Source organism: Kogia breviceps, chromosome 12 (assembly GCF_026419965.1).
Source record: "Kogia breviceps isolate mKogBre1 chromosome 12, mKogBre1 haplotype 1, whole genome shotgun sequence".
NCBI classification, from domain to species: Eukaryota; Metazoa; Chordata; class Mammalia; order Artiodactyla; family Physeteridae; genus Kogia; species Kogia breviceps.
In genome coordinates, this window is record NC_081321.1 from 87,977,657 (window position 1) to 87,999,127 (window position 21,471).

Genomic DNA, 21,471 nt, shown 5'->3' on the forward strand with positions numbered 1-21,471 from the left:
GATTTTTTTTTTTCCATCATCAAAACCCTGGCAAGGACTGGATTCCACATGGATGTTATTAATTGATTTTAATAGAGTCTATTAGTTTAATAAATAATGTTACAGCCAATTATAGAAACATAGGTCTGTTCACCCCTACCAATGAACTCTTAATAAATTAATAATTTATTGCAACTACACTACATTTATTTTAACATTAATACAAATTATCTACTTGAGTGGCTCTCCCTTTAATATTTGGAATTCCTGGACTTGATGTTATAGTTAATGATGTTGTTTAAGTGTTTGCACCCATGTTTGGTATTTACAGGTAAATTCTCCTCTAAGAGTTTTACTTAGAAATTATGTTGTAGCTTTGAACACCAAAGCTATTCTATACCTGAGACTCACCTCTCAGAAGAACTTGTCAGTTAAGGGCTATTACTACTCTAGTTCAGCCCAGCAAAGTTGAAGGAAGTAAGGAACAAAGGGGAAGGAGAGAGAAGTGGGGAGGGGAAAGGAATGAATCTACTGTGTGCCAGCCTGCATGCTAGGCACTTTGTATACAGGCCTCATTTCATTCTCACAATTCTGTGAAGTTGGTATTGTTATGCCCATTTTACAGATGAGGAAAATAAAGCTTAGACCGTTAAATCATTTGCCTGAATATACACATAGCCATGAAGTGGCAGAGTCAGGAACCTGGCTGGGTCACTTTAATTGCAAAGCCTGTGCTTTTGAAGAAAGGAAGAGAAAAATCAGGAAGGATGGAGAAGAGAGACTAGATCAGAACAGGAAGCAGATTGGCTTTAATGAGCAAATCATATTAGATTCTTTTGACTAATCCACCCACAGGTGAGAGGAAAACAACATTGAGAGAAAGCATTCACAAATGTAACTCAATCTTCTCTAACAAGAGTCTCAGTAGTCAACTTGTTTTGCTACAAGGATAGCAGAGGTTGTGTTCAAGAACTCCATTTCCAGCCTTTTGGCTTGTTTCCATCAGTTTGTCCCTACATTTTTTCCTCATTGCATTTGCTGCTTTTTGCTTTATTTAAAATTCTACTCTACTTCCCTGGTCAAATCTCTCCCTGCACCTTTCCCCCGCCAAATTATGGTCACACAGATTCTCATAATGCTAGCACATTGAATGTGGCATCAACATAAAAGACTGTGGGAGTGAGAGTTTCTAGAAATGCTAGGAATCAACAGACACTCTTGCTTTAATAACCTGAACATGTCGTACATTTCAGAATAAAAAATTTGAAAGGGACTAGAAGAAAATCACCTTGTTCATGTCTGTTTTTCTGTGATTCTCTGACATTGGCCTGGCAACAGCAAGGCTGTAGATAGTGTAATCTCTTAAATCAGACTGCCAGGAATTAATTCCCAGCTCTGCTTTTCTAGCTGTGTGACCTTGGGCAAGGTCCTTCACCTCTCTGCCTCAGTCTACCTGTAAAATAGAGATGGCAGTAGTATTTACCTTATATCAGGGGTACCCAACCTCCGGGCCGCAGACCGGTACTGGTCTGCAGCCTGTTAGGAACTGGGCCGCCCAGCAGGTGAGCAGCAGGTGAAGCTTTATGTGCCTCTTCCATCGCTCACATTACCACCTGAAGCATACCCCCCGCCGCCCGCCCGTCCATGCAAAAATTGTCTTCCATGAAATGGCTCCCTGGTGCCAAAAAGGTTGGGGACCACTGCCTTCTGGGGTAGTCACAAAAAGGAAGTGAGTTTGTATATACAGAGTGCTTGAACAGTGTCTGGTGTAGGGTGGGTGCTAGGTAAATCTTAGCAGCCATGGATCACTCAGCAGACCTCTTCCTTCTGAGTCCCACAAGGACATCCCAGAATAGGGCTTCCCTCCTTCCTGACATATGCATTGTCAGTTCTCCTTCTACTGTACGTAATTCTATACAAAATATCGGTTTTTCTAAATAAAAGGTCACATAGATAATTCCGGAAGAAATTTCATCCTCCAGTTCACAGAGTTAGGCAGTGGATTTGTTTTGATAAAAAAAATCTGTTTTCAGAGTCAGATCAGGTTTGAAAATGTATAAATTTTAGTATTATTATTATCAAAAGGCAACAAGCTGTTCAAACATCAAATTGTCCTCCAGTTCCCTTTATATTTTATATATATATATATATATATATATATATATTTTTTTTTTTTTTTTTTTTTTTTGCGGTACGCGGGCCTCTCACTGTTGTGGCCTCTCCCATTGTGGAGCATAGGCTCCGGACATGCAGGCTCAGAGGCCATGGCCCACAGGCCCAGCCGCTCCGCGGCACGTGGGATCCTCCCGGACCGGGGCATGAGGCAGCATCCCCTGCACCGGCAGGCGGACTCTCAACCACTGAGCCATCAGGGAAGCCCCTATATTATATTTTTAAGATAGAATTTTAGTTATTAACTCATTTAAGAAGTGTTTACTGAGCACCTGCTGTTTGCTAGGCCCTATTCTAGGCTCTGGGAATGCAGCGGTTGATAAGACAGACCAAGAATAGGGGCCGATGAGAGAAAAAGTTGGGCGATAATTTAAAGAATTATTATGTTAATGATAAATAAATAAACAAGGAATGTATTAGATACAGATAAGTGCTGTGTGGAGAATTAGAACTGGCTGATGTGATCATATCTCAGAGGCTATTTTAGGTTGAATGGTGAGGGAAAGCTTCCCTTAGGAGGTGATATCTAAGTGGACATTGTATGACAAGAAGTGCTCAGACACCATGACGATGTTAAAATCAGGGAAACGTTCTAGGCAAAGGGAACATTGCAGGTCAAGCTCTCCCAGAGGCAGACTCTGAGCAGAGCCGTGCCTGCAGGTGGCCTGTTAGGTAAGGCACCCAGTATTGACACCACGAGGGTACGAGGGGATGGGCAGAGGAGTCTCGGGCTCCGAGGAGGCTTCAGTAGAGGCTTCAGTGCTCTCACAGGGAGTTCTGAAGCCAGGGTGGGCCTCAGAGATGAGTTGAGGTAATGGATTCAGGTTTTTATTCCCCCATCTTGCTCACTGCAGGTAGTTTGCCCCCAGGGAGAGGGGATATAACTTTGGTGGTGTTTTTTTTTTTTTTTATTGGAGTATAATTGCTTTACAGTGCTGTGTTAGTTTCTGCTGTACAGTGAAGTGAATCGGCTATATGTACACCTATATCCCCTCCCTCTTGGACCTCCCCGCCACCCCCATTCCCCCCCATCTAGGCCATCACAGAGCACCGAGCTGAGCTCCCTGTGCTACACGGCAGGTTCCCACTAGCTATCTATTATACGCATGGTAGTGCATTTATGTCAAACCTAATCTCCCAGTTCATCCCACCCTCCCCTTCCCACCCTGTGAGGGGGCATAACTTTGGGTGAGGCAGTTCCCATTCTGCTAAGGACAACTCCCCAGGAAGGATTCAGCCTCAGCAATCAACGTCTCAGTGGTGGGGAAGAACGCCTCAGTCCTGAAAGGTAACCTGGGCACAGACCACAGGATCCTGCACTCTCTCCAGGCTGGAAGCAGGCTGGGCTTGTTCAAGGAACTGCACAAGGTGGCCCATGTGGTTGGAGCATAGCCAGCAAGGAAGACAGCAGTACAGATGAGGTGGGGGAAGGAGGCAGGGGAGTATGTAAATAGCAGGGAAGAAAAAGTAGGACATTTCTCTAAACTTAGGGATAGAGTCATGCTTAAAACCATGGTGGAGGACATGTGACATCCTATATCAAGTTCCACATGAGTAAACTTTTTTAGACTAGAGTTTCAGTATAAAAACTTTGTCTCTCAAAAGGAACTGGATGCACCCTCCACTCTACAAGGGAAAGTGATATAATTTATACCATATGTCCCCTCTTTGCTCTGGCTGCCAGGGAGTTCAGAGCTAAATCTGATGTGTATATACTTTTTAATCTCTTTCCTTTGTCTAATTTTCTTCTTTTTGTGTTTATTTTGTTAGCTTTTTAGAAAAAGGCAAGGTGCAAATAAATTCAACAAATACACATTTACATTTACATTTTATTTTATTTATGCAAAATACATTTCCTTTTTTTAAAACGAAAACATTACAGATAAGGTTAAAGTCCACCTCCTCCAGAGCAGTGCTGTTACCAGTGAGAAATATGTATGTGTATGGGTGTTTGTGCATACATGCGTGTGTGTGTGTGTGTGTGTGTGTGTGTATTTTTTACTGTCCCTTGCCTATGCATTTACATGCATATGTACTGATAGAAGTTTCTGAATTGTGGTTTTTTATTTAGTATTTTCTCCTTTATAAAAAGAATACAGACATAGAACACTAAAAATATTGTTCCACAACCTGTCATACTGTCTTGATCCACAGCTTGCTTTCTCTCCTTAGTCGAATATCCTGAAGCTATACCCAGATTAGTCCCCAAAGAACAACCTCATTTTAACCGCTGCACAGAATTTCATGTAAGACAGCGGCAGAATTCAGTTCGCCATTTCCCTCTTTGACTGACATTTAGGTTGTGTCCAAATCTCATCTTTGCCTTTACACATAAAGTCCCAAAGAGCATCTTCATATGTCCCCTCACACACCTGCTGAAGTGTTTCTTCTGTACGGGTTATCAGTCAGTGGAAGTGCTGGGCACACAGAAAATGTTAACAGGATGGCAAAATTGCCCACTCTAATGGCCTTACCATTTTATATTCAGCCGAAGTATACAAAATGCTGTTTTTAAAAAAATAGGAACCTAGCTCCACAACACGGCGTCTCATCCTCCGAGGCATCTATATCCTTCACGTTGTCCCCTCCCTCCAGGGGTAGCAGGCAGCCCCTGGAAAGGACCTTGGCCTCACTGCCAAGGTGGTAGCCACTGGCCTGATGGTGCCCAGTTCTCCCAGGACAGAATTGGTTTAGGAGCTATTTGCCTCTCTGCCTTCCCCCACCTTGCCGAGATCCCCTCCCCATCACCCCAGAGACCATCCCCACTCTAAGAACAAATAATACAACAGCCAAGCAGTCGAAAATAAGCAGGGCCACGTGATCTGGAGGCAGTTCCCAGCAGAAAACAGGGAAATATTGTCAAATGCCTTCCGCCAAACACTTTCCAGCATCCTTGGTCATGAGGTTAGTAAAGCCCAACCCACTGGGGATGGTGAGCCCTGCTGGAATCCTGGCCGCACAATAACCTCTATTCACAAAGAGGATTTCAGCAGGGAAAGCAGCCTGTCTGCTGTCCTGGCCTACTGGCTGCCAGCACGTGTCCACCTCCATTGCCCCGCCCTCTCACACACCTCTCTTGTTGCCAGTGTCACTCTGAGCTCCTGTGTGCCATCAGGGGGGAGACACTTCCCTGTCTGCAGTTTCCAGGGAAAGGGAGGCCCTTCCCCAAAGGAAGAGGATTAAAGACCAAATTGTCACTTTCGTGGGAGACATTTTCCTTTCTTTTGAAAAAATAAAAATGAGGCTTGGGTGATTGCTAGGCTTTCAATATTTCAAATCAATATGAAACAAAATAAATTAGGTGTTTCTCTTTAAAATGTTCTTGGAGGCCAGAGGTGGAAAATTGGGCTGGGTACTGTGCCAAAGAAGTACAGTGACGTTTTAGACCTGGCCACAGCTGCTAGATCAGACCCACGGGATGTCACCAATACCTGACGTTGTGCATCCATTTCTGATTTAATTCTTTATTCAACGGTGACATAACCTTATTTGCTTTCATAGTATGAGTTAGTCCACCTCACTCCAGAAAGGGAGGCTAAACATTTTTAGCTCTGAATGTAACCAGAAGTGACATATAGTGCCGATAGGTGTGACTATGTCCCGTTAGAAGTCCTCAGCCAGAGATGGAGAAAGGTAGCTTAAGCAGGACAATGTGAAGGGTATAAATGTCTCAGAGAATGAGATGCTATGTTGTAGAGCTAGGTTCTTATTTTTAGAAGATATTTTGTGCTGTGAGTGAAGGTATAAAATGGTAAAGCCGTTTGAATGTGCAATTTTGCATCCTATTAACATTTTAATATGTGCATCCACTCCTGGATACTGACATGGAGAAACACTCCCCCAGGTGTGCAGGGGGACCCATATGAAGATGTTCTTTGCAGCCCTATTTGTAACGGTGAAGTGGAGATGAGTAGAGGCAGGGAAGAGATGGAAAGGGAAGATTGAAGGGGGTGGTTTATGGTAGAGGATGGTGCCAAAATCCCCTCCGCTGCCATTCGGGGCCACCAGCACTCTGGCTGCCAACCTCGCGCCTAGGCCCCGACAGGTGGGTTAGCAGCAGCACAGAACTTGTGACACTCTGCTACTATACTGCCTAGTTTTTGTCAAAAAAAAAAAAGAAGAAAGAAAAAAGAAAAGGATTTGATTAATCAAAAAATGAACAGAGGGATGCCAGAAGCTGGCTAATTCTAGGCCTTTCTGGAACACCAATGTGGTAGCTTGTAGGCAAAGCACAAGATTTGGATTCTGGTCCAGTTGAGTTCATTACAATGGCAGAAATAAATCCCTGATTCAGTCCATGGCTGAGCAGGGACCAAACTTACAGGTTGAGGCAATACCCCTGGTGTGCCAGGCTTACCGCAGCTGATGTTGCTGGCTGAGCTCAGTGGATCTCACGAAAACCGGGTAGAGGAGGCAGGATTATGACCCCTGTTGGAAGAGGAGGAAAACCAAGCAGGCAACTCAACACAGCAGATGGTCCCAGTCTCACTCCACCCACGTGGGGGAAAGGCCTGACTCCTAAGAAGACCCTCAACCAAGGGGAGGCAGGGCCAGCGAGGTCCTAGGAGAAGCACCAGGGACCCACCTGAACTTGTGTTTGTCTGTCCAGCAGCCAATTGTGGGCTTAATGGTTGCAGTTTAATAAAATAGATTGGGTGGTTTTTGTTTATTTGTTTTGGCCTTCTGTAGAATCCGAGCCCACATGAGCCAAATGCCACCATTTTGTACTTATTTACCATCTGGTGGTGTTCTCTCCTTGGTTCCCATCTTCCTTCTAAGAAACTGTCGGCTTCCTAAAGGCGATGGTGGGGATTGTGTCTTCTCGTTCACTGCTGTATTCTGCGGTGCCTGGCGCATAGTAGGTGCTCAATGGGCAATGCTGACTCACTGAGCACATGGATGTGAGTCCCTAGCACAGAGTGAGAGCTTTAGAAGCATCGTCCCTGAGTTCATACTCCAAGGCAGGCTTTTCCCAGCCAAGTAGTTTGGGGCAAGTCACTTAGCCTCCCCAACTCTCCATTTCTTCCTCCATGTCATGGAGATAAAGTTACCCATTTGTGGGAGTAGTGATAGCAAATATGAACATCTCTGGCACAAGAGTAGGCGCTTGAAAATATAAATCAGATCTGTTCATGTAAACAGGCTTTTCCTTTAACCCCACCCCAGGTGTTAAGATTTTTTTAAACGTTTTTTTTTCAATCTGTGCAAAAGCCTACCTTCCTTCCTTGCCCCCAGCCCTCACCCCACCGCCTCCTTCCTTCCACACTATTACTGACCGTGTTCAGGTCACAGTGCTAGGAACTATGCTGGCATAAATAGAGTGTGGTTTGGTCCCTACCTTCAAAGGACTTTCAGTCTAAGATGTGAAGTGTTGCCCGAATATTCTGCACTAATATAGAATGATACCAGTAGTTACCCTCCGTTGAGTGATGTGCATTTGCCAGCTGGAGGGCTGAGGGCTGTGCTTGGATTCCTGTTTAACCCTCACAGCAACCTTGGGAGATGGGTGTTGGGTATCATTTCCCTCATTTTACAGATGAAGGAAGCAAGAGTCTGAGAGCTCAGGTAACATACCTGAGACTGTAGTGCTTGTAAGTGGTGGAGGAGGATTCAGACTCAGTGATCCCTGACTGTAAGACCGCTGTCTCTCAGTGAAGCTGTTAGGAAGAGCTGTGGAAATCCCCAGGAGGCGGTGAGAGCTTTAGGAGCAGAAGATGTGTCTGCTCCATCAAGGTGTTTTCCTCTATAGACATAACTCAGCACTACATGTTATCAAGTGAATGAATACGTGAATTTGTCAAGGAAGCAATGATTAAGGAGTGCTCAGTAGTTGGGGCTGGGTGGAAATTAGCACAGTTTTATGGAAGAGAAATTTGAGCTGAGCCTTGAAGGGTGAGGCCCAGCAGAGGGGGTCCCCTCCCATGGTGGGAAGGCCAGGGAACGTGTACCGTAGCGGGGAACGTGGCGAGATGTGTTTGAGGAATGGCAGACAGTCCCGCCGGCCGGAGAGAAGTGTATGTTCAGGGGAGTGAGGCCAGAGAGGCCTGGAGAAGGAGAAGTAGTCCGGGTCAGAGAGATAGGGGGCCTTGGGTGCCAAGGTAAGGAACTTGAACTTCTGTGAGAGGCAGAGGGGAGCCACTGAAGGGTTTAGACTATTGTCTGGCTCTGACTGTTTGGCCAGATCTTTTGTCTCACATATTTGGCAGTCTCAGATCTCTCTGATAATCTCAGTAATAAATTATGATGTTTAGCAAGTAAAAAAAAAAAAATCCTGTTTTCTTTTCTTTGGGTAAAATAGAAGAAAAAAGTCTGTGTCCCAGACATGATTACAAGGACTCGAGAAATGGAGGCTGGACTGAAAGCCCTTGTGAACATATAAGAAAACATAAGTTTCAAATGAGAGCAGAGGGAGAAATTATGCTACGTGCTGAGATATCTGCTCTTCACTGTAAAGCGCTAATACGAAGGTTCCACCATGTGCCCCCGGATGCTGCACGCTGAAACCTTGTGAGGAGGTCTTTTAAAAATGTATACTGCAGATAATGATTCATGTTGGCTAGTGGACCGAGGTCATTATCTCTCCATAATAGGATAGGCTCAATTCAAATATGATCAAGTTGTTGAATAGAAGGTCAGAAAATGGAAGACGTGGAGAATGTTTTCGTGATCATTAAAGAAAAAATATCCAGGTATAATGGAGTATCGTTCACCATGTCAGACTAATGATGTCCTGTAAAAGGGAGGAGGAAAAGGGGAAATTTCATCAGATACGAAGAGAAATAATTAACTGCCTTTCTGCCATGCCTTGGTCAGGAAGCTGGCATTTCAATTAGCAACTTCGGTACATGCACGGACCCTCCGGAGTTTGTAAGAAGGTTTGGGGAAAGGTGTCATGATGCTATTCCTGTAGAAACTCATCAAGCATCAAAGTTGCCCTTAACTCCAATTACGTGTCTTCACTCATAGAGCTTATTAAAATGCTTCATAGTCATAAGCCACCTAGATACCTTGAGGCAAAGAAGCTCCAGTAAGAGAAACAAAACGTGGATAAGAATATAGTTATTTAGAAGGCTCCGGCCTTTGGCAGGTAACTGCTTAATTAGCTCAGCCTGTGTGAACTGTGACTTACACCCATATGATTCAAATATTGATAGTTTGTTGCAGCTATGGATTCATTTAATGGGATGTATTTTAAACTTGATCTTGTATTTAATCCTGATTTCTTCTTTTTTTTTTTGCGGTACGCGGGCCTCTCACTGTTGTGGCTTCTCCCGGTGCGGAGCACAGGCTCCGGACGCGCAGGCTCAGCGGCCACGGCTCACGGGCCCAGCCGCTCCGCGGCGTGCGGGATCCTCCCGGACCGGGGCACGAACCCGCGTCCCCTGCATCGGAAGGTGGACTCCCAACCAGTGCACCACCAGGGAAGCCCAATCCTGATTTCTTGACCAGATTTAGTGAGCAAACAAACCATACGAACAACAAATAGAAACTGAGGCCCAGGGGGCTTAAGTAAAGTAACCAATGAGGGGGGAGCCAGAGATTTATCTGGGAACCCGTGCCTTTTAGCACAACATTTGGAAACATTATTCCCATCCCCGTAACTCACCTCCTCAGCTTTTCTTAATCATGGCGATGGAGCCCCCTTTCACCCATTCAACCCAGTTATGAACTTGAGGGCTTCCTTGGTTGCTCCCACCCTCCTCACATCTGGCAGCATGAGACCCACACCTTAGGTGTTATCTCTGCCCTGACAGCCGCTCCTTCAATCCATGCTCCATCATTTCCTGCCCTGACTATTAACGTGGCTCCAAACCGATCTAATTTGTTTGTTCATTCACTCATTCATTCTACAAGTACTATGTGCCAGTCTTCACTAGTGCCCCTTGTCCACTCACCATAGAGGTGCCAAGGTGACCTTTCCAGAGAATAAATTTGATCCTGGCACTCCTGTGCTTTAAAGACTTAACTGGCTCCCTATAATTTAAAGGATCATATGCTTTTTGTAAGGTGAATTCTGAATGGTTTGAAATGCATGTTTGTTGAATGTGTCCATGGATTTTTGTGGCCAAAATTAATTTTAGAAAATCATTAGTAAATATAAGCAAAAAGCACACAGCTGGTTGTGCACAAAGTTGCAGCTTCCCAGATTGTTCTTGTCTATGCATGAGCCTGGAAAATATCCCACAACACAGTAGCCTAAAGAGTTAAAGTTAAGCTTTCTAAGGAAATTGCCCAGTGGCACTCTCAGTCGTCTAAGAGGAAACCTATGAGACTTGGGGTTTTTTTGTTTTGTTTTGTTTTGTTTTTTAAACGTTCTTTTAGTCTCAATCCATTGCTGGCAAATACAACATATTAAACTTTAAATTAATGCTAGTTACTGTTGTTGATTACATTCTAAAATTGAAGTATAGTTGATTGACAATGTTGTGTTTCTGGTGTACAGCAAAGTGATTCAGTTATATATATATTTGTTTTCACATTTTTTTCATTATGATTTGTTACAGGATATTGAACATAGTTCCCTGTGCTATACAGCAGGACCTCTTCTTTATCTCTTTTATGTATAGTAGTTGGCATCTGCTAATCCCAAACTCCTAATTTATCTGTCCCTCACCCCCTTACCCCTTTGGTTAACCATAAGTTTTCTATGTCTGTGAGTCTGTTTTGTAAATAAGTTAATTTGTATCATATTTTAGATTCCACATATAAGTGGTATCATATGGTATTTGTCTTTCTGAGTTACTTCACTTAGGGTGATAATCTCTAGGTCCATCTATGTGGCTGAAAATGGCATTATTTCATTCCTTTTTATGGCTGAGCAGTATTCCATTGTATTTGATTACATTATTATTATTCCTACAGCATCCTGGAAACACTCAGGTCTTCCTGTCTCTGAATATTTTTTTCAATCCTGTCTGAGTAACACTCCATTGCCTTCTGAAAATAAGACTTTCATAGTAACTCTTCAACTCTGGAGGTTGCTAAACTCTTAGGCCAAGCCATATTCTCTTATGCGGCGTGCCCCTCCCCCATGGTTCTTTCCTTTTAGATACTCCTTTACAAGCCCTCTTCTCCACTCAGACCAATGTCTCCATCATCCAAAGCTTGAGCCACGTTTGTCTCTTAGCCTTGCTGTTCTCCTTGCCTGGAAACCCCCTCCATCTCCCATGGCAGGATACCACAGTGGTTCACAGTGAGACAAACTCTCCCATTTACCAGCTGCATGACCATGGCTAAATGAATTTCGCCCTCTGTGCCTCAGTTTCCTCATCTAAAACATGAGCATCAAATGGTCATTGTGAGATAATGTATACCCCGTGCCTGGCACCTAGTAGGAGCTCAACAGATGCTAGCCGCTGTTGTTGTTACAAAGTTCTAATTCCAGTTCATCATGAAACCTTAATCATCTGTTCCCATCTGCACAGTAATCTCTCTGTCTCCCCACATTCCTCTGCACCTGTGGTTGGGAGTTTGTAGTATTTAAATATTCTTATTTCTGTGCATTATTCTCCCCACGGTAAACTGCAGAGTGAACTAGGGCATAGATTGTGTCTTATGTCAACACAAGAGCCTACAGGAGGCAGACAAGGAACAGAAAATAGATTGGGTGTAAGAAAAATAGGGAAGGAGTGAGGACTCTGGCCAACCCGAGGGCACATGTAACTCTGGCCAATTGTCACGCGGGAATATGGGCCCAGTGTTGCCAGATCTCAGCCTTTTCAAAAGAAGCCAGAAATCCAGATTCTTATGTGAAATGTCCTGAATTTTAAAAGTTGGGCCGACACTGTTCAGGCCAAACAAAGAATGCTTGTGAGACCCCATTTTGTGAAAGCCGCATTTTTCAGATGACCCCCACGAGTTTGTGCATAAGCTGGTTATTTGGACCTTTGAACTCACTTTTATAGGGAAACAATACTGTGAATGGCATTTAGGGGTCCAGGCTAAACTAGAAGGCTTATCCCCATTCACACCAGCCCCGAGGCTTAGGATAGTCCTAAGAAACCTAATCTCTATGTGAAACCATTTTCCCACAGGGAAATACATTTAGAGTTCTAATGCATGATGCTGGGGACACATAGAATGTAAGCCCTTTCAGGACAGGGTCTTTGTTTTGTTCACCCCTGTTCCCTTAAAGTCTAGAACACTGCCTGGCACTCGACAACTATTTGTTGAATTGAAGATTACCTGTGTCTTTATCCACCTGTCCACCATTTATCTGTTCTCCACGTGCAGACAAGGGCTATCTTGCACACCATGGTATCCCCAGCACCTGTTGGGTGATAAGAGATCAGTAAATATTTGTTGAATGAATATATGACTGACCCAGTCTATCCACCAAACATTTACTGAACACCTGCTGTGTGGCACGGAGTCCGTTGGACTTTAAAAATGCAGAAGTGAATCAGACACCACCCCAGCCTCAAGGAATTAGGTTGCCTAGAAGGGATTGCGTAAACTATTTCCTGGAACACTTATAAAAATTGTCAGGCGTTACTCAGTGTTCCCCTTCCCAGAGGAGGGGGGAGCGGGTGAGACTATCTGGGACGGCTCAGCACAGGCATCTTCATTTATCCGAGCGTTCCTCGGGTTCTTTGGTCCTCTGCGTCATCCGTGGGGTTTGGCTATGAAATGATTGAACCGATTTTCTTTCAAGCACATGTTGCAATGAGCCGAATGAGCACTGCCCTTTCAAGTGGGCACCTCGGGAGGCCGTGTCCTCATTCCACTTCAGTTACAACAGCGCTGGACCACTTCTTTGGCAAGTACCCTCGGAGAAAGTTAGAAGCCACTTGAGGACATTCATTTCATTGTTTTAACATCATGCCTTATTTTTGAACCCCTAGAAAAACAGTGGGGAGAAAAGGGTTATTCCAGTCACTTTAGCCCTCAGACTTGGTTCCAAGTGACTTGGGGCTGTCTCCTAAAATCCAGTTCACAATCAGAGGAGAAATATTTCCTACTGGTGAGTTTATTGAACGGTGTGCGCCCCACACTCCGAAGGCAGCGGGACCCAAAGAGAAGTCCCCAAACTGTCACGTGCCCCAGCAGTTTTGTTGGAAGAGATGTTTAACCTTCCAAAGTGTCCATGACAAAGGAGCCTGATTCTTTTGGATGCCTACATTCTTTTCTTTTTAACAGTGCAAACTTTTATATTTAGAATCAGCCAGCTGGACTCAGTGTAGATGATCCCAACTTTGTGGGCAACATCCAAAGCATCCTAGTCAGGAGCCAGTCAAACATATGCCTTCTTCTCTCCATCAGGCCTGATCAGGGTGTTGACCTTAGCCACGTCCGTGTCACAGAGCTTCTTCACAGTCCCTTTAATCTGGTGCTTGTTGGCCTTGATGTCCACAGTGAACCCGAGTGTGTTGTTTTTTGTCTTCTGTTTTCTTCACGGCTGACATGGTGGTGAGGGGGAACTTGAAGATTGGATGCCTACATTCTGGTGTTTGGGTTAAAGAGGGAAAAAAAAAACAAAACAAAACTGTATCTAGTTTACTTTTAGGTTCCCAGTATCTAGCACAAATTCTGGACATCTGAGTGCCCCAAAATGTTTTATGGAGCAGAAAAGTGGATGATAATGAGGTCTAACACCTACTAAGCTCTCAACCATGTGCCAGGCCCCGTGCTGATGCATGTCACACGTTACATCTGATTGTCACGACAATCTTGAGAGGCGGTTACAGTCAGTACCTCCAAAAGGAAACTGAGGGCTGAGGTTAAGTAACTTACCCGAGGTCACCAAGCCAGCAAGTAATAAGGCTGGGATTTGAACCCAGATGGGAAAGTTCCTACCCTGAAACCCTAACCTATAGTCATTAAGAAGGTAATAGGTGTAGAATCATATAATCCCAGTGCAGCAGGGAAGGTGAGCCTAAAGGAAACAAGCAGTTCAACTCCCTGCTGTGGTCATATAACCTCCCTCAGTCAGTGGGTTCGTGGCCGTCTAGCTGTCCAGCCTGTGCTGGGGCATTTGTTTTCCCAGGCTGTCTCACTCTGCTACTCTTGTTAGCCAAGAAGCCCCAAGATTTTAACACCTATCGGGAATGGCTACACAGTGGGTAGCTTGGCTGAGCGGGGGCACCTGCAATATCCTCTATCATTTTTTTTTTTTTTAAATTTTTTTAAATTTTTTAATTTTTTGCGGTATGTGGGCCTCTCACTGTTGTGGCCTCTCCCGTTGCGGAGCACAGGCTCCGGACGCGCAGGCCCAGCGGCCATGGCTCACGGGCCTAGCTGCTCCGCGGCATGTGGGATCTTCCCGGACCAGGGCACGAACCCGTGTCTCCTGCATCGGCAGGCGGATTCCCAACCACTGCGCCACCAGGGAAGCCTCCTCTATCATTTTTTGGCGCTTGGGGGAATCTGATTCACCCAGAATGTGGTCAGGCCAGTGACAACACAGAGGAAAGGGACTGGGAATTTGGACTGGAAGAGTGACCTGAGGTCATACCCGAAGGGACCAGGGGTCTGATCCTGCTACCCTCCTAACTCCTTTCCTGACCTTAGGCAGGTTGTTTTGTCTTCGTGGGCCTGGGGTGCCCCATCTGTAAGAAAAGAGTTGTTTCTCAGGCCTGCCCAGCTCTGGAGGAGGACTAGAAAGAACAGATCCTTCTTTCTTGGGTTTGTTCATTGGGCTTTTATTTCCCCAGGCTGGAGGAGAATTATGAGATTGCAGAAGGGGTCTGCATCCCTCGCAGTGCCCTCTACATGCATTACCTGGATTTCTGTGAGAAGAATGACACCCAGCCCGTCAATGCTGCCAGCTTTGGAAAGGTGAGTCCAACTTCACCAGGCTTTTTCCTTTTCTTCCCCACTTCTAAGCAATTTATGCACAGTTTCTAATCATGTTTTAAATCATTTAATTTTTTTTTTTTTAGGTTACCAAAGTAAATACTTTGGTTACTTTGCTGTAAAAATTTCAAACAATTGTTAACAGAGTAATACCAAACCAAATACCAAAGCAGAGTAATACCAAAGTGTCAAAAATTTCAGACAATTCAGACATGTTGTAAAGTAAAAGTGAATGTCTACCTTAGATTTCCTCGGTACTTAATTTGCAGACAGTAACTTCTTTTCTCTGAGCGGCAAATATTGAACTCGCAAGTGTGTTATGTGTATGTCAGTAAGCCTGGGACAGGCAAACTGCTTGGCTTAGTAATGTGAGAGCCTTAGAGAAACTGGGAAGTGGCCTTGTATCATAGCTTGGAGGTCTGGGAGTCCTCAGCTGGGAGTGGTACTGTTTGTAATATCACTGCAGGCCTGACTGTTCTCTATCCACTTACGATAAAAATACATCCCACACTCAGGGCTCTCTCTACAAAAAATCATTACCATTGGTCATTCATATTCAGCTGGCCAAGGAAAGCTATTGGAACTCTATTTAAGACTCATCATGTGTTTATTTGATAAAGACCTAGAGTTTTTTTACACCCCCAAAATATTCAATTTAATTTGAGTCAGTACATCTAAAAACTCTTTCTTCTTTTATTAGCTTCTTTTTCCTGTTTGTAACTATTTTTCCTCATCGGCTAATAAAAAATAGGCAAACTCGTCCTGCACCACTATTCCTTACCAGTTTTCTGAGTGCAAGTGTAACAAGGACTGCAATGGCAGGAAGGGGTCAATGTTTCAGAAATTCACTTTTCAGATCTTCAACAGAGAAATCATCAACAAGAAAAAACAAAGGGCAATGTTAGGCCTGAGCCAACCACCCCGGAGAGTCTGAAACTGAGTGGCTGAGAATTGGCTCCACTTAGTAAATGGGAAGATACTCTGTGGTGACTTAGGAAGGGAAAAATGCTTGTGTGATGGGTTAATGTTTCTTCTCCAAAGTGAAAAGAATTTTTTAAAAAATCAGTGGCGAAACCACCTTTGCTGTTTCATTCGTTCATTTCTTCAGCTGGGTAGTATTGGCTGAGACTGGCTCTGTGGCATGCATTGTGTCAGGCAGTGGAGACTCAGAGGGATCCTGCTATGGGTCCTGCTGTGGAGGGGCTCCCAGTCTAGAGAGGGGCACTGAGAGCCTCCCAGCAGTGGGATAAGGAAGAGCACAGCAGGAGTGTATCCCTGTCCTGTGTCTGGGGTCCTGGAACATTCTCTTGCATCTACACGCTCCCTCCCAGAGGCCAAAATGGAGAGTCAGGTTGGGTGAACCAAAAGACCAAGAATCCTAGCTCTCCTGGACTTATCACTTAACCTCTCTGAGACTCAGTCCTCTCAGCTGTGAAATGGGAATTAACCCCTGCCTTCTTCCTGGGATGTTGCAAGATTCACTTGAGAGGGTGGCGGGCTGATGTAGGGTACTGTGCACTCAGTCATCTGGTCGCTCAGATATTTAGTAACACCTACCATGTGCCATTACACCTATTATTATGAATTTTCCATGAGATGCTTGTGCACAGATACAAATAGCCATTTGTTAGCTTAGATTCTGAAACAAAAACAAAACCAAAAAATAAAAAAATTCAGCATTTCTAGAAACTCCAATTTGCCTGTGTAAGGACCTTCCATTCCTTTTTCTCTCAAATTCTTTTGTAACGCTGTTGTCAGCTCAGGGTTTCCTTGACCTTGTGATCTAGGTAAAATCGATTTAACTCTTCCTCTCCTCCCAGCATCCCAGTTCCATTCCTATTTCAAGTCTCAAATCTGCCCCCAAGATGTCAGCAAGTCCCAGGGTGTTTGCATCCTCAGGGTCACCTTGACTTGGGACTCCTCTTTCTGCATATACCCCCTCTCTCCACACCTGTGCTATTCAGTACAGTAGCCTCTGGCCACACACAGTTGTTTAACTTAAACAAAATTAAAATTCAGTTCCTCAGGGCTTCCCTGGTGGCACAGTGGTTGAGAGTCCGCCTGCCGATGCAGGGGACACGGGTTCGTGCCCCGGTCCGGGAGGATCCCACATGCTGCGGAGCGGCTGGGCCCGTGAGCCATGGCCGCTGAGCCTGCGCGTCCGGAGCCTGTGCTCCGCAACGGGAGAGGCCACAACAGTGAGAGGCCCGCATACCGCAAAAAAAAGAAAAAAGAAAAAATTCAGTTCCTCAGTCACACTAGCCATATTTCAGATGCTCAGTAGCCACATGTAACTAGAGGCTACCATATTGGACAGTGCAAATAAAACATTTCCATCTCCATAGACAGTTCTAGTGGGCAGCCCTGTTCTGTTACCATCATGAGCTAGGGATGAAACTCAGGGTCCTCTTTGCTTTGCACAAGGCAGTTCACAGAAAGCGCCCGTGTAGACTAAAGCGTCCTAGTAGGCTGAAGTGTGCAGCGGTGGTTTACATCCCAAACATTGTCCCATGGAACAGACGTCCCCATCTCACAACGCTCCCTGGCCCTACTCCTGCCAGTTCCCCACAGCTGGTCCCCTCCCTCTCTGCTCTGCTGCCCCTCCTGTCCTCCTCTACCGCCTCCTGCTGCCCCCTGCACTTTCCCTCTCCTTCCTCCTTGGGACAACCTCCACCAAATTTCCTCTATTCTCTAGTCCTCGCTTCCTGCTGACACCTATGCCCACAAGTCTCATTTAATCCAAATGGCTTTTCAGAATACTTTCCCAAATAATAAGTTTCCTCTTTAAGAAGAATTACAGTGCCAGGTGCTTCCAAAATAGTCATTTAAAAAGGCGTCCAAGGGTAAGCTGGGACGAAGTGAGAGAGTGGCATGGACATATATACACTACCAAATGTAAAATAGATAGCTAGTGGGAAGCAGCCGCATAGCACAGGAAGATCAGCTCGGTGCTTTGTGACCACCTAGAGGGGTGGGTTAGGGAGGGTAGGAGGGAGACATAAGAGGTAGGAGATATGGGGATGTATGTATATATATAGGTGATTCACTTCATTATATAGCAGAAACAAACACACCATTGTAAAGCAATTATACTCCAATAAAGATGTGAAAAAATAAATCAATTAAAATAAAATAAAATAGATAGCTAGTGGGAAGCACTACATAGCATAGGGAGATCAGCTCGGTGCTTTGTGACCACCTAGAGGGGTGGGATGGGGAGGGTGGAAGAGAGACGCCAAAGGGAGGGGATATGGGGATATATGTATAGGTATAGCTGATTCACTTTGTTATGAAGCAGAAACTAACAAACCATTGTAAAGCAATTATACTCCAATAAAGATGTTAAAAAAAAAAAAGCATCCAAACTCCATCTCATCTTCAGTCCCAACGCAAGGAAATACTCTAATGGAAATAAAAGCACAAATGCAAAAGCTCTCTGCAGCTGCCTTGCCATCGATTTCAAGTGCACTGGAAATTGCGGCTGTCCTTCCAGCCACAGAGGACAGAAGGTACCTGCTGAGGGTTTTCGCATTGAGCTTGTTGAATTGAAATCCCAGACACATTTTCCCTTCCTGAGGGCTCCCAGCACACTGCAGCTGCCATTTCCTTGAGAAAAAGAGGCTAGTTCTGTAAAACCTTGGAGTGTGATCGTGGACAGTCTTCCTTTGAGCCGATCCATCCAAACGTATGATTCATCTCTGAACTTTTAACTCAGAACAGGCAAAGTTCACTATTTCAGCTTAGGTTTTAGAGAAAAATTAGATTGGTGGTCGTTTTCCCACCTGGCTTGCAAGTGGACTGAGGTGAAACAGACATCAGTGGTAAAGCTGTCCCCATGTCGCCTGGCTGGGATCCTGTTCTTAATAAAGTAGATGGCAGCGATTGCTTTGCTGCAAGTAATATCTGAAATAAAAATCCCCTCTCCAACACCGTGGGCTAGCTCCAAAAGCACTAGCTTCCAGTAATGTTGTATTGACTTTGGGTCCTGGAATTAATTTCGGAATTGCAGAGCATGCTGAGGCTGCTAGCTGAACTGACTTCTTGTGCCTGCTTTTGCTGTTGGCTGGGGTGATGAAAGGTCACCCAACTTGGAGTCACTTAACTTTTCTGAGCTCCCATTTCCTTACCTTTAAGTGGGAAGTATCCCAAATTACTCCAGGGATAAAATGAGACAGTGCTTATGAGAATGTTTTTTAAAACTTTAAAGTTCTCTGTCAGTGGAAGAAATCATTATTTTCTAAAATTGGCTCCATTCCGTTCTAACTCCTCTATCTTCTTACCATACTTTATTTTTCTTTATAGCACTTATCACTGTCTGAACTACTATATATATATGATGTTACTAATATATATGTATAGTTATATACTGTAGTATTATCTATATATTTTATTATATATAATATTAAAACTCATTCTCAGCTATGAAAAAGCCCAGTTCTGTCCAATTTAAAACTTCCATCTCACATGGAAGTCAGACCTCCCCCCACGATGCCTCTGAATTTGCTCTGTGAAAGGAAGGGGGGACTCTTTCTCTCATCTTCTGACTCCTCCAGGGTCGGGGGAGGGGGACGGGGGAAGGGTTTCTAGAGGAAAGGCAACAGGAGTCTTTGACCAGCTGGTGCTCTCTGAAGGCTCCTCCCAGCTATCAGTGTCCTGTGCTGTGATCGTCACCCAGACGCTGGGGGAAAGGGGTCCAGTGGTGGGTGTGGGGGGAGACCCCCTGGATCTCTGTCCACACTGGCTGAGGGGCTGTGCTCTCCAGCTGACCTCCCGCTGCTCACTGCTCTTGCTTCTCTGCTGAGGATTCACCCTGTGGCTCTGGCCTTATGCTGGAGGGTTCTGACCAGCTCTCTGAATGCCTCGTGTTACGCTTTTATTCTTAGAGAAGCCCAGAGGAGCCCCCACGAGTGTGACGGGTATGGAACAGGCCCACCTTGGTGATGTGCAAACAGAAAATGGCTTTGCTTTGTTCCTCAACCATGTTACGGCCAAACTCCCTTCCCTGACCCTGATTGTTTTGTGGCAGGTTTAATAGCTTTTTGGTTATTGTTTATAAAAACAAGCCTCAGCAGACGTAGAGAATGGACTTGAGGACTCGGGGAGGGGGAAGGGTAAGCTGAGACGAAGTGAGAGAGTGGCACGGACATATATACACTACCAAACGTAAAATAGAGAGCTAGTGGGAAGCAGGCGAGTAGCACAGGGAGATCAGCTCGGTGCTTTGTGACCACCTAGAGGGGTGGGATAGGGAGGGTGGGGGGGAGACACAAGAGGGAGGAGATACGGGAACATATGTATATGTATAGCTGATTCACTTGGTTACACAGCAGAAACTAACACGCCATTGTAAAGCAGTTATACTCCAATAAAGATGTTAAAATAAAAAACCAAAAACAAGCCTCTTTTCAATAATGTAGGTGCTCTTGTAGACACTAAAGTCCAGTCCGGCGCTCTAGTTGAACCCTACGGTCTCTCATCCATTTGAAAACTCCTCCCCTCCCCTACACCTCAGAACTGACCACTCATGGCCTGGGCATCTGCAGTGAGGGAGGGGAGAGTGGTCTGACCTTCTGCTCTTCCCTGACCTTTCCTTCCTGCTACTGGTGCCTCCAGGCTTGTCAGGGTGAGAAAAAAACACTTCCAAAATGACACCCCTAGTTCTCCAGCAAAAGCAATGAAATAAATGTTTAGAGAGCAACAGAACTGTAAATTGAAAGAAGCACAAGGTAATATCAGAATTGGCCTACACATGACATCATACTCAGATAAATTACCCAAGCTTATTAAAGACAATTCTTTTTAACAGATATTAGAAGTGTCTAGCTATATCTAATGATGAATGCAGCATTCACAGATGTTTAATAAAATTAGTAAAAATAGCAAACACTTACATAGTGCTTTCTATTACCTGGCACTGTTCTAAGCACTTGACATATGTCAGCCTTGTCTAATCCCCCAAACAACTCTATGAGGTGGAAACTATTATCCCCATTTCATACATGGGTAAACTGAGTCCCAGAGAAGTTAGGTAATTTGCCCAAGGTCAAACAGCCAGTAAGTAGATATGTGATTCAGAATGTGACCCTGAGAAGTCTGGCTCTAGAGTCCATGTACTTAACTGTCTCATTTACACAGAGCAGTTTATTTTGGGGGTACGGTCGGTATGTGTAGAGGCAGGTTTTGTGTAAACAGTTGTCCTTTTGACTTTGGTGTTGTCATTAGCAGTCACCTGGACACCTCCATAGGATCAAATTTGGGAGTGAAGTCTCAGCCTCTCTGTCTCTCGGGGTCAAGTGCGCTGGTCACTGCAATTGAGAAATTTCCCCTCAGATCTTACCCCCAGGGTGTTCCAGGCACTGGGAACCCCCCTGCCAGTATTTCCCATTCTGCTTCCCCCTCAACATTTGGGTTCACCCAAGTGAACCTTAGGTATGCATTTATCTCAGGAGATGGGAAATGGAGTCCTCTAGGGGAGGAGGCTGCAAAGGGGCATATGCATGTAAGAAACTGCAAAGCAAGATGGCA

At 44.8% G+C, this 21,471-nt stretch overlaps 1 protein-coding gene and 1 long non-coding RNA gene across 9 annotated transcripts in view; one reads left to right on the top strand and one right to left on the bottom strand.

Moving 5' to 3' along the window:
* The window catches only part of RFX4 (regulatory factor X4), a 161,319-nt gene that overhangs the window by 57,804 nt on the left and 82,044 nt on the right, over positions 1 to 21,471 (top strand). For 6 of the 8 annotated variants that reach the window (XM_067010034.1, XM_059082001.2, XM_067010031.1 and 3 more), the window contains exon 4: positions 14,805 to 14,928. In XM_067010034.1, the coding sequence (XP_066866135.1) occupies positions 14,805 to 14,928 (124 nt within the window). Of the gene's footprint in view, positions 1 to 14,168; positions 14,210 to 14,649; positions 14,702 to 14,804; positions 14,929 to 21,471 lie in introns of those variants that run through there. The other 2 variants (XM_067010033.1, XM_067010039.1) reach the window with 2 other exon arrangements.
* Positions 3,955 to 15,311, bottom strand: LOC136792292 (uncharacterized). The gene is made up of 3 exons (XR_010835917.1): positions 15,187 to 15,311; positions 12,337 to 12,421; positions 3,955 to 8,881 (listed from the first exon to the last, which is right to left on the bottom strand). It is a non-coding gene; the product is annotated as an uncharacterized lncRNA (long non-coding RNA).